Here is an 18262-nt window from a genome sequence, read left to right as displayed (position 1 = left end):
GAACGCCAACCTTTACTAAGGTTAAGCTCCTGTTCTTTAATGGTATTGTGTCAATATTATTGGTTTCTGGGAACATTTGATCAGTCTCAGATTAAAATACTTCAATTTCCATCAATGTTTTTGAAGAGGATAAATAGGACCCTTGAAAGATGAGTAGATTTATTGCAATATTTGTATGCATTGATTTATATTAGAGGTCAAAGTGGTAAGTTGGACAGAGGTTAACTAATATCATATTTGAACTTGGAACATTTAACATAGCTACCCAGTTCATTTTTACATGATAGATTCCCCTGTAAACAATGAATTAAATGAGTGATATTGCTACATAAGCTGTTTGCTTTTTATTTCATAGTAGTTTCTTCCTAGGTGATGTATTCAAACTATCTTGTCTTCTCTTGTTTTTCACAGCTCAAGAGCAGCATGCAGAACCTGAGCATTCATATAAGTCATGATGCCAATGAGTAAGTGCCTCTCTTACTTTGACCCCTGTATTGACGTTGACCTCTGACCTCTCCCCACATGTCCACAGATTCTGGTTACTTATATTATTTATATGGATAGTGATCCCTTTGGCATTTTTAATGATGTTTCGGTTTTATTAATCTTTCAAGAGATTTTGAACAATAATTCAGCCATCAAATCTTGATGAAAATGAATTGTATTGAATTGTTTTTAATTGAAATGGGTGGGGTGGGGTGTCAGCACCGATAGCCATGTGGTTAGTGCGCCGACATATACAGTGCAACTGCGCTGATGGTGACCCGAGTAAGATTCCCGTCTCAAGGTCCTATGCCAGTGCCGCTTCCCTCTCTCTACCCAATACTTTCCTGACATCTCTCCACTGTCCTGTCTAAATGATAAAGGAATAAAAAAACTAAAAATATATAACTTAAAAAAAATGGGAAGGGGGATTGCGATGCAGTAAAGTCTAATATAAAAGATAATCTTAACTAATTACTTATTTAGTTGACCATTATCTAATTACTTTTTTAATGACCTTTTATTTTTGTATGATTATACATTTCCACCAGGGTTTTTGTAGTTTGGAATCTTTTATTTAGTGTTTCTTTTTATTTTATTTTTAAATTTAGTTTCGTTATTTTTATAAGTTTAGTTTAGTTATAGTTATTATAAAATATACTAGGTGCTATGAACCAACATAATAATACTGCAGAAAACAAGTATCTTTAAAAGTATTTTCTATACTTTTCATTCTTGTTTGGTCCCTTATGTACAGTATCATTGCACCGTACCCCACAGAGCACATTAAACGAATAAATGGGAGTGCTTAAACTGCAAATCTGCAAGTAACAGGAACACCTAAAGGAAGCACTGTTTCACTCAAGTGTTTGACACTATTCTGGTTCCATCAGTGGATGTCCAGAATTCATTATCATATACAGAAACCCCTGGAGGATATGAAAGAAGCAAAAAGTTCCTCAGATGAGAAGAGTGGCATTTCGTGTTGAAATGTCACTGCCGCACATCCTGTATGTATGGCGGTCATATGTATGTCATTTACTGAATGGAGAGCTACCCAGAATGAACAGTGAATTAACATCATTGCTGGTTTTACTATCTGTTGATGGGTACTTGCATCGGATATTAAGTGTGTCTGGGCTTATTTGAGTTAGAATTGTGTTGTTTCTAAATGTAACTGTTAAAAAGACATAGTAGGATGTCCGTTCTACCTCACAAGGTTCCAAACCTGAAAGATTTACTTTCTTCTGTGGAAGAGAAAAAATGTATATTTAGAAGAATGTGCTAGTTGCTCTTTTCCATACAGTTTGAATTAATGGCTGCTGAAGCTCTCAAGCTTCTAAAAGGAACGTGTCACCACAAGAGGAGCAAGTATATTTTGAAAACTTCTGCTGTGCTGAAAATCCTTTACCTTTAATTTGGTTTTCCTGGTCATAAATGACCAGACTTTTAAAAATTGCATTTAAACCGTTTAATATGCTACATACCCTGTTACATTTGTGGTGTTCAATCCTTTTGGCAAAATTATTTTCTTTTTCTTTTTTTTTTAGGCCTATAGCCAGTTGGTTCCAAAAAAGAAGTACAAAACCTGTTCCTATTAAAAGAAAACAAGTTGACAAAAAAAAGTTGAATCCAAGATTTGGGCATAATATTATAAGAGAGATTTATAAGCAATTGTTGTATTCAGGACATTTTTGACTGGAAACACGACAGATGTAACAAGGTTGGGGGGAGGGGTGTTATACCGTGTGAGCAAAGTCACCAAGTTTTAGTCCAGTGTGATTACATTAACTAGCATTTTTGAGAAAAAAAAAAATCCTTTCTGGTCAAAATGACTTTCTGGAAAAAGAGCTTTCTTCATTCATGTTACACAGAATATTAAAAGTCATAATGGTTTTAAACAACATGAGGGTGGGTATATAATGACCGAATTATATTTTTTGCAAGAAATATCTCTTAAAGCCTCACTTGTAACAGTTTGTTTATGTGGCGCACGTATCTTTGCTTATTCGACTCTATATCTCCAAAATTTTCATGCATAAACAAACACACCGTCATCCACCACATTACCATTTGTTCTCAAGCCAGTCAACTTTTATTAAACAAACACTTCTGTGCTTCCCAACGATACCCCAAATGTTCAGTCCTTATGTAAGCATCTTCTATTTTAATGCTATCACCCCATTTCACAGTTTCAGTCCTTGCAGAGCATTACCCAGGCTTGGCTAATACCATTTGGAGAAGCCTCAGTTGGGAGTTATCTTGCTGACCTTCCACCAAAAGCCACAAGGATGTGATTAAAAACCACTTATGACAAGCCTCACTTGTATGTCTCTATCACTGCCTGTGATAGACAAACATACCAGTACGGACTATCACAGGAACCGGAGTGCTGAAAAGGGATCTCCCATGTTTCAAAAATGGCCAAGAGCGCCCGCGGCTAGACTGACAGCCGCCACTGTGATTGTACGTCGCTCTCAGGCTTTGAGAAATGGCCTTGAGTGTCCATACAGACCAAGCTGAAGGGTCGTTCTTCAGATATGTACTTCTGATGCCAATGTACCAGATGTCAGTCACACTTCTAGGTGTTGAAAGAAATATCCACCTTATCCAGTAGAAGCTCTCTAATTTCCCAGTGGACAGTTTCCAGGGTGCGTTGTAGCTGAAGAAGCTTGTTCGAGACCAGTCAAAAGTGAAGACCCGACTGGAGTTTCACACAGACCACGGACCAATTCAAAGATCCTTCATGTGCTCTAATTAGAGGCTGAATAGACCCTCATTAATGAGTAGACTTGAATAAATTATGAAATAATGAGCGTGGCAGCAGCTCTCTTGGGGCTAGTGACCTAAAGCCCTTGCTCAATTCCCAGAAATTCTCTCCGGCTCCGTGTCGCTCCGTAAAACCTAAAGATTGTAGATGGATAGTTAGTTCTCGATAGCTTCAGTACTCTGTATGTATATTATATACAGTACCATTCAACAGTTGAGTTAGTTGGTTATGTTACGTGGTTTAATTTAACCCCACAGGTTAAGGTAGGGGATTTAGAATTTTTTTGAAGAGTATCTGACCTAAAGTATCACTTTTTTGGCTGATATGGAGCAGTATAATGAAATATCTTCAGCCATTATAAGCACACACATTATTCTTTAATCTTTACTGGTCCAGCAGGTGCTCTATGTTCATTTTGTGTCTCTGTCTTGGATGATAATTAAGACTGACCTACCTGTTCAGTGATGTACGGCTCCTGGCGCTACAGGTTTATGTATTGCCAGGCGAGAAGATAGCGACGCTGGCCTTAATTACCCAAGTGTGCTTCATATCAAGACTGAGCTTGTTCTTCTTCTGCCTTATTTAGGAAACCAGACAGCATGAAGCAGAAAAACGCATTCCCTCCTAATTTCATCCACTCTCTGGACTCCACTCACATGATGCTGACATCACTGCATTGTTACAGGTGATGAGTTGACACTTTAGCGGGCATCCCACACTCAAACAGGCTTTAAACACTGAGTTAACAGGTTTTTAAACTTTGGGCCTGTACATTACAGCAGGTTCCTTGACAGCAAACCACCTATCATATATTAAACTGTGGTTACCTCATTAAATAGTCATAAAAAAATAAGATGGATTGTTTGTTTTTGCATCTTCAGTCAGTATTATATCTCATAAACATGCAAATAAGTACATGAAGGGTGTGAAACAGAAAACCAAGAGTTTGTTTATCAAGTATTACGAATAGAGAGCAACCAACTTTACCTTTTTATGAAATATATGATACAGATTATGTTTAGTTTTTAAATGTGTTTTGTTTAATATGCAGAAATGATTTTAATATTTTGTATTATTTTTGACACCATATTAACAGTGTTGGGGAGTAACTAGTTACATGTAACGGCGTTACGTAATTTAATTACAAAATTATTGTAACTAATTAGTTACAGTTACTAAGAAAAAATGAGTAATTAAATTACAGTTACTTATGAAATTTTTTACGATTACAAAGGGGAATACATTTGAATATTTACACACATCCACATACAGATTTAACTAAAGACAGCAGTTTCAAAAAAACACCAATGTTTCAGGAGTTTATTACACAGAATTCGTCACATGCTTATTAGATAACTGTATTTATGTTGATGTATTTGCTTTTATTTATTATTCTTTAATTTTCACAAATTTAGAAAAGTAATCAAAAAGTACTCAAAAGTAATTAGTTACATTACTTTAATAAAGTAATTGAAAAAGTTACACTACTATTACATTTTAAACAGGGTAAAATAAAAACTTGTAATCTGTAACCTATTACATTTCCAAAGTAACCTTCCCAACACTGCATATTAACTACATGATCATTAGACCAGATATATATTTGCAATGCATAATGATTCTTGTTATTATTATTGATATAATAACAATTACAACAATAAATATTAACATTCATTATTAGTAGTAGTAGTAATAATAAATTATTTAAATACAAATCAATTAATAAACTAATTGAAATGCATATATTTAATAACATCAATATATAATAGCAATAATATTGTTTAATATTATTTAATTGTATCATTATTTATAATGCATGTTTTTATTAATAATAATATAATATTAATAACTATTCATTGTTTTTATAATTCAAAGTAATAGCTGTATTAATGTTGATAACAATAAATTACTCCAGATATTTAATAATAATAATACAAATTATATTTAGATAATATCAACATATCAGTGTTCATTATTAGTAAATAATATTTCATATTTTTTATTAAAAATATAAATAATGATAATAATTAATTATTATTAAATGTAATGCATTTTTATATTTTTACATTTTATAATATGAATAATAATAATACTAATCATTATTTTTGATATTGTTTGTTGGTGGTGTTTTTGTTGGAAATGTGGTATGTACAAGTACATCTTCCTGTTTTCTTGAAACATGCAGGGCTGGTCTGACATTTGTGTCCGTCCATGACTGTTATTGGACCCATGCTGTGACAGTGGACACCATGAACAGGGTGTGTAAGGAACAGAGGGTTCACTGCCGAATGTTTTTCAATGCATATTCTTTTAACAGGAATGACTAAACCGCCCAACCATGTCATTAAAGGGTTAGTTCACCCAAAAATGAAAAGGAACCGAAAGGAATAATTCACCCAAAAATAAAAGCTATGTCGTCATTTATTCATCATTATGTTGTTTCACTGGCTTTACTTACTTTACAGTCACCTTCATTAGATAAGTTTAACCACAATATGACACTTGCGATGAGCTTCTGAAGCTTAATAGCTTAATAACCCTTAAACCATATTTAGCTGTTTGAATTGAGACCCTTTTTGGACTTTTATCTTTTCCCATCATTCTCTCCTTTTGTGAGGGGTCTGTTGTCTGTGAGTGTTTCCCTGATGTGCTTTCTGACCATAGATTCCTCTTAAAATGGGAAAGTTCAAACAGGAGAGGTGAAACGTCTGAGAGAAAGTGGAAGCGAGAGGGAGATAGCATTAAAGCTGGCACATTAGTGTGCATAAATGACTGAGTGCTATTTGTCGCTCCTCAGGTGTGTCGTGAGCAGTTTGTGGCTCTGCACAGTCAGCCCATTCTAGAGGAGCTGTCCGGGTTTCTTTTGAAGAAATATTGCAGCAGACCTCCGTAAGTCCTTTTACTATTGCACATTGCTGATTTGTAACTACTAAATAGTAGTAGTAACTACTAAACCGCTAACTACTAGGGATTCACTGATCTTGGAAAATTACAGTATTCTCCTGTTTATGGTCAATAATCAATAAAAGGCTGATATTATAAATCTATAGTGAAAACTGATACAATCTAAAAACTAAAATAACTGTTTGTATTTAGAATTAAATATCAGATATCTACTGATGATCATTTTGACATTCAGGCCAATGACTCATAAAAGGCTGATATTATAAACCTTTCTTTGTAAAAGAAGAATTAAATAAAGGAAATTTTTAAACACTGTAAAAAACTCAAATAGATCACTTTGAATAGGCAGAAACCATTAAAGATGCTGTATGTAAGATTTTGACTCTTCTAAAGCATAAAAATACCATAATATGTTTGCAGATATTTAAGAATCATGCTAAGCTAACTTGCTTGTTTATTTGAAAAACAATGCTACAGTCAGTTATTCTCCTTTGAAAATGTGTGTTCCGGGCCGGGCCAATTGTATTCGTCACCCCGGGTTGCCAGTTGGCGGAAAACACAGCTTATTTAATTTAATTCATCATCAAGTGCGTTCGTTCCTGTTTGTGTCATCAATCTGGCAACCTGCGTGTGCAGTCAAGTCTTAGGGGGAGGGGCCGGGTGAAAAAACCCTCTCCGGTATTTTGAATTTGGAATGCAATACCTAGTTCAACCACTCAGTGTCAATCCTACATACAGCACCTTAAAATATGCAAAATCATCTGATAAATAAATATCCAATATTAGGTGATACTGATGTTTTTTAAGTATGTAACTAATAAATGGTAACTACTGGAGTACTGATTTTGAAATTGATATAACAATAATTACATCTAAAATAAATACATTGCAAATCTTCTTGTTTATTTGCAATAACGGATAAATGGCCGATATTATAAATCTACACTCCTGATAAACACACACACACACACACAAAAAAGTGTACCGTATTTTCGGACTATAAGTCGCACTTTTTTTCATAGTTTGGCTGGTCCTGCGACTTATTGTCAGGTGCAACTTATTTATCAAAGTTAATTTGACATGAACCAAGAGAAATGAACTAACAGAAAACATTACCGTCTCCAGCCGCGAGAGGGCGCTCTATGCTGCTCAGTGCTCCTGTAGTCTACACTAAACAGCATAGAGCGCCCTCTCGCGGCTGTAGACGGTAATGTTTTCTCTTGGTTCTTGGGTCTAAATAAATGCGACTTATAGTCCGGTGCGACTTATATATATGTTTTTTCCTCGTCATGGCGTATTATTGGACTGATGCGACTTATACTCAGGTGCGACTTATAGTCCGAAAAATACGGTATATACATTTTTTATTAATTATTAAATATCAAAAATTGGCAAATACACAATCTTTTTTATGTTAAGGCAGATAACTGAGCAGTGGCTGGTATTATACATTTATTTTAAAAAGAAAATTACCCTTAAAAACAAAAATAGTTTGTATTTAGAATTATATATCAGTTGATAAATAATAGTATTCACAATAAGGCCACTAACCAATAAAATGTCTAATATTATCAATCTTTTCTGCTTTTGTTTAAAAAGGAAGAAAATAAGTCACTAAAAACTAATTAATAGTTATTTATGTTACAAGTTCATTTAAAATCACCAGAAACAATTAAATGTCCAATTTTGGCCAATAAATATTCAATATAAGCTACTTAGGATGAAATAATATGAACAATTCTGGTTGTTATAGCTGATAACATAAAAACATAAAATAAATGGTTTGTGTGCTTAAAAACGGTATTCAAACAAATACCACAAATCAGCAGCAATTATTTCAAAGCATAATTTTCTTTCATAAAATTTTGTATAAAATTGTCATGTTCATGTTTTGTCATCTATCTGATGCTTTGCCGTGATGTAGTTCAGTTCAGTTGAGTCCAGTTGTCACTCTTTCAGGGTTATATCGAAGCCAAAGAAGTCTGAAGAGTACTATAAGATGGCGCAGCTTTTGGCCAGCGTTCCTCAAACAGGTGAGTTAAACCCCGAGCACCACAGCCGACGCTTTCAGACACACAGACCATGGACAGCTTGTCAGGTTTAAAGCAGCTTTTTACTGTTGCGCAATGGCGCACTGTCTCGCAGAACCACACATGTGATTTAATGTTCATCAGCGAGATAGATTTCATTAAACTGATGACAATTAATTTTGTCAACTGGTTAATCTGTTTACGTAACACAGCCGGAAGGAAACACACTTACAGCAGAATCATACACATCTGGCACATCAAAATGCTGATTCAGCAGAGACAACATTGAGGGGGCACTCTTATGTGTTTAAAAGCTCAGCGTCAATAAAAACGAGCAATAAGGCGATTCATTCACCACGTAACAGTGATACGCACTGATTTTATTCCTGTAATATTATTCCTATAGTTTTGATCCTGATACATAAGTGTGCTACTGGATTCACACTCAGTATTCTTCCAGGACTCCTCCTTATTTTCAAAAAATTGACTCCCTGAGGAGTGTGTATCCATCCTTGTGTGTCCCATAGGCCTGATTGCCTTTGTGCACAAGCAAGCAGTCCACCCACAACTGTTTGCACGAATCAGTCGCCCCTGAACTGCCAAAGTGTTTTATCTATATTAATATATCCTGTGGGATTAATTTCATGTTTTCAAGGACAAATTAAATTGATTAGTTGAATGGATTGATTAAATATAGTGTCACTGTGTTGTTTAACATGCTACAAATGTCAGTATTTATTGATTTCAGGTTCTACATTTACTTAATTACAGTTGCTTATGTGCACAACATCACTCCTTGGTGAATCTCGTAAAAGCCTGTCAAAAAATGTCTGTTGTTTTATTTTAAGAAAAAACTTTGCAAGGAAATAAGAGCTTTGTTAAAGATTTTTTTCTCCATTTTGACATTTTCATGACAGTTAGAGATGAAAATAATCGTCAGCTTTCAAGACTGATAATAATAATGGCAAAGCTGAAGTTTTGCAGATTTGGTGATCAAGAAACATGATCTACTAGATTCAGCCTAGACAATTCGTTAACTTAAATCTCTGTTCGTTTAACAGTTCTATGAGACAATTGTACAGAAATACTTTAATGACAGACTTTGCTCGGGCATTCCTGAATGACCATAACAACATTTAAGATGTCAGGATGTCAGGATCCCATAGCGCAAAGTCACATGACTTTTTATTATTTTGCGCTTAGAGGAATTTATTCCTTTGCAGCCGAGTGTGAAGCGGCTGGGATGAGAATCAGCACCTCCAAATCCGAGGCCATGGTCCTCAGTCGGAAAAGGGTGGCTTGCCCACTCCAGGTTGGTGGAGAGTTCCTGCCTCAAGTGGAGGAGTTTAAGTATCTTGGGGTCTTGTTCACGAGTGAGGGAAGGATGGGACGGGAGATTGACAGACGGATCGGTGCAGCTTCTGCAGTAATGCGGTCGATGTACCGGTCTGTCGTGGTGAAGAAAGAGCTGAGCCGCAAGGCGAAGCTCTCGATTTACCGGTCAATCTACGTTCCTACTCTCACCTATGGTCATGAGCTTTGGGTCATGACCGAAAGGACAAGATCCCGGATACAGGCGGCCGAAATGAGCTTTCTCCGCAGGGTGGCTGGGCGATCCCTTAGAGATAGGGTGAGAAGCTCAGTCACCCGGGAGGAGCTCAGAGTAGAGCCGCTGCTCCTCCACATCGAGAGGGGTCAGCTGAGGTGGCTCGGGCATCTGTTCCGGATGCCTCCTGGACGCCTTCCCGGGAAGGTGTTCCGGGCGCGTCCCACTGGGAGGAGACCCCGGGGAAGACCTAGGACACGCTGGAGAGACTATGTCTCCCGGCTGGCCTGGGAACGCCTCGGTGTCCCCCCAGAAGAGCTGGAGGAAGTGTCTAGGGAGAGGGAAGTCTGGGGTTCTCTGCTTAGACTGCTGCCCCCGCGACCCAGCCCCGGATAAGCGGAAGAAGATGGATGGAGGAATTTATTCGCAAAATGCATTTCCATCTCCCATTATTCGCATTAAACCTTTTTCGCAAAGGTACCAGTTATCGGTACCCATCCTTAGTTTTAATGTTACATATTCCATCCTAAAAGAACGTAATCATGTAATTTCTCTCTTATAGGTGATTTCGATCTGGAAAAGGTGAAAGAATCAGTGTATTTCTTCAGCTGAAGAGTGTATCGTGTGCTGACGGACAGCTTTCATCAGGAGGCTGAGAGCCCTCCACAGACCTCGTCAAAACAGATTGCTGCTTTTTACTACAAGTGTGCATGACTGAGACCGGATTGGTTGATCTGGTAGATAAGTGAGTGTACGTGAGAGAATGTTTGTGTGTGTGTGTGTGTCTGCTTGTCATATTATCATAAAGTCATCATTTAAGCAGTGAAGCAGAGTTCTGGCGGAGGCGAACAGCAGAAGTCACACATGTGTGCCGGCGCGAGAGCGTGGAAGCGTATATGCGATCTCCTCTCGGTATGGAACGAGAACGCTCTCTCGGCGGGGCTCTGATCTGCTCCTTCACTCCTGAGTGCTAACGCGGGGCTAATTAACCACATGATTCTGGCTCTCATCGATTTCAAGGCAGCCCCGTCTGAAAGGCCCTCTCTGACATTTCCACTTGGACATGATTTATTCCCAGCATCCCCCCACAGCTGGCGGCTCTCGCATTCACAGCCAGTGAAAAAACGCAAGGATATTTATGGTAAAAGATCACAGCACCTTTAGGGAAAACTTTGGATGACGATTGAGCTTGTGGCCTTGTGGTGTCCTTTTTTTAAGGACTCAAGAGTACTTAAATGACTGTTTTATGATCAAAGATGTTTTGATCTGTTGGGTGCTTGTCGGGGAATGTACACATGGCATTCGGTGAGAAATAAAGTCAATATTTTTGCACTCTGGTTCTGTGAAAGGTTAATTGTTATTGAAATTTCAAGACCCGATAGCTTGCTTCAGCAGCTTGCTTTCTTGATTTTGAAAGCATTTTATTACAAAGGGCAATGTGAAACAAAACCAATCCAATGCAAGGCTACACTTGGTTATACAAAAATTGACGTCAACAGACCTCATTTCCTGCCATCTCCAACGACCTCTGCGTTGGAATTAGACCTTACAATAATAATACCTCATGGGCTTAGAGCTATTTGCCGCCACATAATGTGACACTTAACGCCAATGTTTCCTCAATTTACCGGCAAAAGAAATTTAATTTGACCTGAGTTGAGTTTGCAGTGTAATCAGATAAACTACAGCACAATGACCAGTTTAATGTGATTCACAAGCCAGTGACTCTTATGAAGTAAATAAAACACTCGGAAGACAAACTCTATTTAGATCATTTAAACCTAATGCTTAGCTGAATAACTCATTAATTCTGTCAGTGTTACAGAATTATCTAATTTGCTGATTCATTGAACCATCAGTCAATTCTTGCTTTGCTCGAAATTAGGCAAGAAATGTTTTGTGTACTTGGTTAAGTTTGCAGTGTGATTCAGATAAACACGTCTTTCTACAGCACAACCACCAGTGTAATGTGATCCATAATTAGCTCAAAAATATTCACAAACCCTATTTGAACCATTTAAACTTTTAGCTGAATAATAATAATAAAAATCTTAAAATATGTACAATCCCTAGCTGAATGAATCACTGTCAGAGCAGTAATGAAACATTCTATTCTCCAATTCACTGAACTGCAAAACATTTCTTGCTTTATTTGAAATGAAGCAAGAAATATTTTGCATGCTTAACTGAGCTGAGTTTGACTCTTATGAACTGATTCTTTTTAATGAATCACTCAAAAAGAACACTGTCTGAATTCACTGCTAATCAGAGTTGAATTTGCATTGTAATTCAGAAAAACATCTATCTACAGCACAACCACCAGTGTGGTATGCTTCACAAACAAGACTCTTGGAATGGATGGACATGAGATGTAGCTCAATGACTGAACTGGCTATCTCAGCAGTTTTTACTAAAATATAGAAATAAGCCAGCTGGGTTTAGATGGAGTCATTTAGATGAATTCATTATTGTTTCCTGGTTATTATGTTTACCTCTGCTGCTCCTTATGTCTCAAACATTACTAATGGAACTGAGAGATTACGGCATGCCAGAAAATAAATAAATAAATAAAGTTCAAGAGAGAAACTTACATACAGGAGCACTTAGCAAAAGTCTAAAGTTTGCTTTTTTTCCACTGGCTTGTCAGACAAATGCCTTAGTAACTTGTTATCTTAGACATCAGACAGGCTCTCTGGGAAATTATGACTATATATTATTTTCTAAATGAGATTTGCACTTTTTTTGAGGAAGATAATAGCTGGTGACGTGAGATTGTGCTGTGGTTTACTGTACTTCCATGCAGGAAGCAAATAAGAAAATAAAATGTAATCTCACACTTTAGTATAAGGTACAATTCTCACTATTAACTAGTTGCTTATTAGCATGCCTATTATTAACATATTGGCTGTTTATTAAAGCACATATTCTGCATATTGTACATCCATAATCCTATCCAATACCTAAACTTAACAACTACCTTACTAACTATTAATAAGCGGCAAATTAGGAGTTTATTGATGCAAAAGTCATAGTTATTAAATTGTTGATAGCGAGAATTGGACCTTAAAATAAAGCGTGACTTATTTCAGATATGCTGGACCAAATATCACGGAACTGATGTAATGAACTCAATTAAGTTCAACTAAACGGTAAGTAAATTTGAGCCCATCATCATACAACTTTATTTCATGCAAAGCTGCAAAACAACCTCAGGCTCTTGTCAGATCCTAATTAATGGAACATTGTTAAAGTAGCTTCGTCACAAGATGTTTTGAAAGTTTATCCAAACAAAACAGCATAAAACATGGCTCTTTAATCAAGACAGTCATAAAAAAAATAACCACAGATGCTATGGATATATGATGATAAATCAAATGTATGCAGAGGTGTGAAAGTTAGCATGCATCGTTTCATGTCTCATAAAACTTTTTTTTTTCCCTTTACAATAATGCATAGTAAAACTTTGTGAAACGCGTTTATTGTTAATGATAACTACAACTGAGACCAATGTTTGTTTGTTTTTTTTCATGGACTAATTGTAAACTTTATTGCTTGAAATATTACTTAGAATTTGGCAAGAAAGTAACACTTGGCATATATTGAATAAAATCAACATCTGTGTTTGGTTCAACACAAAACTGAGGACATTGTGCATCATTAAAAGCAGCAATAAAAAAAATGATCAGCTTATCGGGCAGCACTGGTTTTTGCACAGGGAATCATTCATTTTTATTTATTTTTTTACAAGGGAAAGACATTATTCTATACACAGTCATCAAAAATGAACTAATATACCCTGCATACGAACAGTCTGATGCCATTTTCAACTATCTGCCCATTTTATTCTATTTTTAGAAGTCATAAACGATCAATTGATGCTTGGCTTTGTCTTGAGGATGCCAAGAACAAATAGGAGCAGCATAAAGTTTCCTTCAAGCTGTGAAATGGTAACCGCAGAATATAAATAGGTTTTCAAGGATTCAAAGACCGAGAGGACATCAGACCTCATTAGGTAGCCATGGCGAGTGAGTTATTTAGCGCTCCAAAACAACAGATAGTGGAAAGACTCATAATCACCTGATGGTTCTCGTCACATTTCAGAGGAGGAGGTAATCACCATCAATGTACTCACTCACACGCATAATCTCACTAGCTCTCTAAAATGTGCAGTCCCCCTCAAAACTGCTTAGGCTTTGAGCATTAAGTCATATTCAAGCACTCTAAGCTTTATTTGTGAGGGAGGATGATTTTTACAAACAGCACAATCTTTGAAATAGATAGTTCATTGATTATGAAAAGTTGACCTTTGAGAACAAAGCTACTTAAGTCCTTTGTAATTAAGACTTAAATTCATTTGAATGCACCAGGTAAGGGCACATTAGTCTCCCTGTTGTTAAACGTCGTACTTCAGCAGCATAATTAGCTTGAAATGAACCTTAATTAGGAAATTATTGATTCATTTAATGGTCCCAACGCCAAACTAAATGTGCTCTGTTGCGGGACTGCTAAGATAAACACACGCTTATGGTCACACACAGTATTTTTAGTCAAAATCAAGGCAATTAAATTATATTTGTTTTTATCCTTTCATTATATTTGACACACCTTTACATGTCATCTCATGTTTCCTTTGGTCCAACTTTGGTCTGAAGGAATTAGACGAACACATGGACCGCAGTTCCAGTAAGAATACATGCCGTTTCAAAACCGGTTTGAGACTCGAGAGCCATGGAATACATCTTTTTTTTTTTTCTTGGTAACAGTTCTTATATTGCACATTATAGGTTAAATAACTATTGTCTAGACGGTTCATGTTGAGAAGAGGGAGAAAGCTCCTACGTTTTGATCAGAAGCAAACTGCTAAGTACCGGTATTCAGACACATGTCAGTTACCATCATTTGAACTACAGTATATAAAAGTGAGGTGGTACATTTGTAATCTTTGTGAACAGCTACAGTAAAGAAAACCATTTCAAAGAGGCAAAGTGTGAGGTTGGAAGCTACATTGATGTTTATATCGTAGGTAAAATGGAAAAGTTCCAATCGTGGTAAGAATGATACAGATATGCTCATTTTATACTATCAATTCTCAAGGGTCTTTTTGCCCTTGTGGCCAGTCACACCACATACATTCTGAGAGTAAAATTCAAAGGTGTTACATGGAATCAGGAATAGTACTTGGTGAAGGAGAGTCCACACGTTCCTGATGCAGACAGAGCCTGCCAACTGTTTCGTGGTCACAAATTTGACGATAATCTAGGTCTGGTGTGATGTGGTTCAGTTTCTGGGAGACTGATTATTGAATCCTTCTTGGGTAGTCCTGAATCCAGGCTGGGTCTCATCTGTGGAAGGGAGGCAGGAGGAAATGCACCTACAGACACTTGATGGGGTAGTGCCATTCTGGGAGGGATACTTCCTCTAAGACCAGCAGGACCTGGGAGGTTCTGAGGGGGACCGATGGAAGTCGATGAAACCATGGTGGACTGGGGAGGGCTTGGGGCAACTGGCTCCACCATGTCATGGGGTAAGAATGGTTGGGAGGCAGATAGGGCTCGGGCGTCCTGGCTTAGAGTGGTCCTGGGGACTGGAGGACGATGTGTGGGACTGGGTACATGTTGCTGTACAAGGGATAACTGGGAGCCCGAGGGTGCACCGGGGGGGCTGGAACCATACTGGAACGTTCGACCAGTATTTGCCAGAGGACTGTGGACAGGTGTGCTTGCAAGTGCTGAGGCTAGGGCTAAGGTGGAGTACTGGGAGCCTGGGGGGGTCTGGCTTTGTACCACCTGGAAGCGCCGCACCATGCGGGGAGACTGGACAGCCCCAGAACCCACTAAAGGGTTGCCCATCTGGGGACAGAAGCTCATGGCAACAGCCTGCTGAAGGCTAGCAATGGCAGAACTTGTAGAGGGCTGACTAGAATGTACAAACATGTTCCCGTGAGTTGAAGGAGTCACAGACATGGCCCTTGGCCTTTGTATGTCCCCTTGTTTAACCAGTTTAACCATTTCCCGATCATACTTCACAATCTCCTGGATCATCTCGTTCTCACGGTTGTTGAAGACGCCAGAGTTAAGATCGCGTTGTACTTTGTGCATCAGAATGGAGTTCTTCTTGCCTGAAAGGTACAGATAATAGTCAGATATAGCTTTGTCTGTGCACTTTAAATCAAGCATTTAGCACAAATATCTGTTACTAGGAAAAATTTTCTCAATTTGAATAGAGCTGTTTAGTTTGCAGTGCTAAAACCCATGAGAATGAGCATCTTTAGCATTACTGGCATTTTCTTGTTTTGGGGAATATCAGAATTTAATTTAGTACAAAATGTACAAAAAAAAGTTAACATTATTTGAAGAGGCTTTTATTTTCTATTGAACAACATAAAACCATACCTCAAAGGTGATCTTTTAAAACCATTGTGAGCTAACAATTTGTATTGCTATTATGTAGCAACTTACATGTTTAAAGCACATGATCGTTTCAAGTTTCACATTTCAGATATGAATTATTTATGTTTTAAGAACAAAATGTTTTAGAACATATTTATTTAAAAACCCATAGGAAATTACTGGGGTAACTTGTGGCGAACTAACCTTCCGGTAAGCGTACAATTTGACATCATGACTGAACATCTCTATTGCCATAGTAAATGAACAACTGTCACATCTGATGTTCATAAAATTAACAGCCAACATTGACACAGGGAGACTGTGGTAGCTGATGTTCTTCTACAAAGCATGCGTGCGTGATCTAAACTCCTCCGTGAGCTGAACTGATCATTTATGGAATCTGGCTGCCATGGCAACAGCAGTGAGTGGAGTAGCTGCATGGCCAATATGTAAACAACTGAGGTGGTCATGTGACAGGTAGTGACATCAGCAGCCAACACTGACCTTGGGAGATAAGGATGCTGAGAGGGGTGAGAAGGGCATGTGGTCTGCCTCTCTTTGCAAATCACATGTTTACGTGCTTGGGACACAAGCCAAAGATGGCAAAACCATTGTGTTGAAGGCAAACAAATTTTGGAGGGGACTCAAATCTACTTACAGATGTGAGCAATGGATATCCAAACACATGAATTCTGGGATGTGTACCAGTAATGCCTCTAATACAGGTAAATGCACTTTCACAAAATCCACTGGGGGAGTACTATAGTATTACCATGCTTCTTTTTTTAAAAGTACAATGATATGTAGGAATTCTACTGATTTTACTCTCTAGGTAACTTACCTATTCGATCAAGGCGGTCAATGGCTACTGTCTCAAATGCTCTCCTCATCATTGGATACTCCTCCAGTACTTCATTGAAGTTGTCCACGGAGAGTGAATATAGTCGGCAGTAGGTGTCCGCCCGCACACTGGCAGTTCGTCTTCCACGGGTCAACAGGCAGATCTCTGAAAATGAACAGGACATATCATGGTTGTGGTTCCAGAATCTCAGTTAGTCTTAGATGGTTTTATTTGGGCTAAGTTGGGAGACCAGCTAAGACCAGCAAATCGCCGGAGGCTGGCTGTACCCGATGGGGGAAAAAAATCCCTTTCTTAAAACAATCGAACTGTTTGCTGGTCTTAGTTGGTTTTAGATAGGTCTTTAGTACTTGTCAAGTTGGGAGACCAACGAAGACCAGTGAAGGTTGGCTGGACCTGATAAAAAAATAATAAATGCAAAAAATGATGGTTTGTTAATCTTAGCTGGTTTCCCAGCTATGTCAGGCTGGACCAGATTGCTGGTTTTAGTGGTTTCTGACACCAGCCATTTGGGACACCAGCTGAACACCAACTTGACCATGCCAGAAGACCAAAATTAGATACTGTTTAGTTGAATTGGCTGGTCAGCCATCTGCTCTCCTAGTCTGTGGACAAAGGCCAAAAAAAGTCAGACCTGACCAGCTTGACCATGTGTTTGATTTTGAATGTTGAAACGGATTATCAAAAAATCCTTGGAACTAATGTTCGCCTGTGAACAGTATCCCAAATGTCAACATCATAATATTTCTCCATCACTGGAGCTGAAACCTGAAAACGAAACTGTAGAGGACCTGTCTCCTGTCTCCTGACTATGTTTCTTAGAGGAAGGTCAAGCTCAGCATTATGAAGAGGTAAGATCTTGTCACTGACTGAAAAGGCTCTATCCACACACACACACACACACACACATGCTGTCAAAAGGATGCCTTGTATTTGGAATCTGCCCAATTGAAAATGTGGCCACAATTCAAAGTGAATGTTGGCACAGTTTACTCTCATTGAAGTTTCTGTGCCCCTTATCACTGTGGAGTGGATAAAACTCCACTGAGGATTCAAGTGGATGTTGCCTGTCATTAAAAAATCAATAAAGCTTTAATTCTGGGTAACATTTGGATCTTAAAGGGGTCATATGATGTGATTAAAATTTTTCCTTTCTCTTTGGAGTGTTATAAGCTCTTGGTGCATGAAGAAGCTCTGTAAAGTTGAAAAGACTTAAGTCTCAAAACCAAAGAGATATTCTTTATCAAAGTTAAGACTCTGCCACACCCTCCTAAAACGGCT

At 37.8% G+C, this 18262-nt stretch overlaps 2 protein-coding genes across 2 annotated transcripts in view; one reads left to right on the top strand and one right to left on the bottom strand.

The window, feature by feature from the left end:
* LOC132131102 (DNA-directed RNA polymerase, mitochondrial-like) overlaps positions 1 to 11071 on the top strand; it is a 47350-nt gene extending 36279 nt beyond the window's left edge. The window contains exons 17-22 of the mRNA XM_059543038.1: positions 412 to 464; positions 3840 to 3938; positions 5439 to 5511; positions 6051 to 6142; positions 8117 to 8190; positions 10296 to 11071. Coding sequence (XP_059399021.1) covers positions 412 to 464; positions 3840 to 3938; positions 5439 to 5511; positions 6051 to 6142; positions 8117 to 8190; positions 10296 to 10345 — 441 coding nt within the window. The 3' untranslated portion in view covers positions 10346 to 11071. The remainder of the gene's footprint in view (positions 1 to 411; positions 465 to 3839; positions 3939 to 5438; positions 5512 to 6050; positions 6143 to 8116; positions 8191 to 10295) is intronic.
* A 1816-nt stretch (positions 11072 to 12887) lies between these two features.
* Positions 12888 to 18262, bottom strand: part of LOC132131610 (potassium/sodium hyperpolarization-activated cyclic nucleotide-gated channel 2-like) — a 28307-nt gene continuing 22932 nt past the window's right edge. Inside the window, exons 7-8 of the mRNA XM_059543673.1 lie at positions 16964 to 17128; positions 12888 to 15851 (exon numbers count right to left, since the gene is read on the bottom strand). Coding sequence (XP_059399656.1) covers positions 14971 to 15851; positions 16964 to 17128 — 1046 coding nt within the window. The 3' untranslated portion in view covers positions 12888 to 14970. The remainder of the gene's footprint in view (positions 15852 to 16963; positions 17129 to 18262) is intronic.

This window comes from Carassius carassius, chromosome 48 (assembly GCF_963082965.1).
Source record: "Carassius carassius chromosome 48, fCarCar2.1, whole genome shotgun sequence".
Taxonomy (NCBI): Eukaryota; Metazoa; Chordata; class Actinopteri; order Cypriniformes; family Cyprinidae; genus Carassius; species Carassius carassius.
Note: the sequence above shows the minus strand (reverse complement) of the source record. Positions and strands in the feature narration are given on the sequence as shown.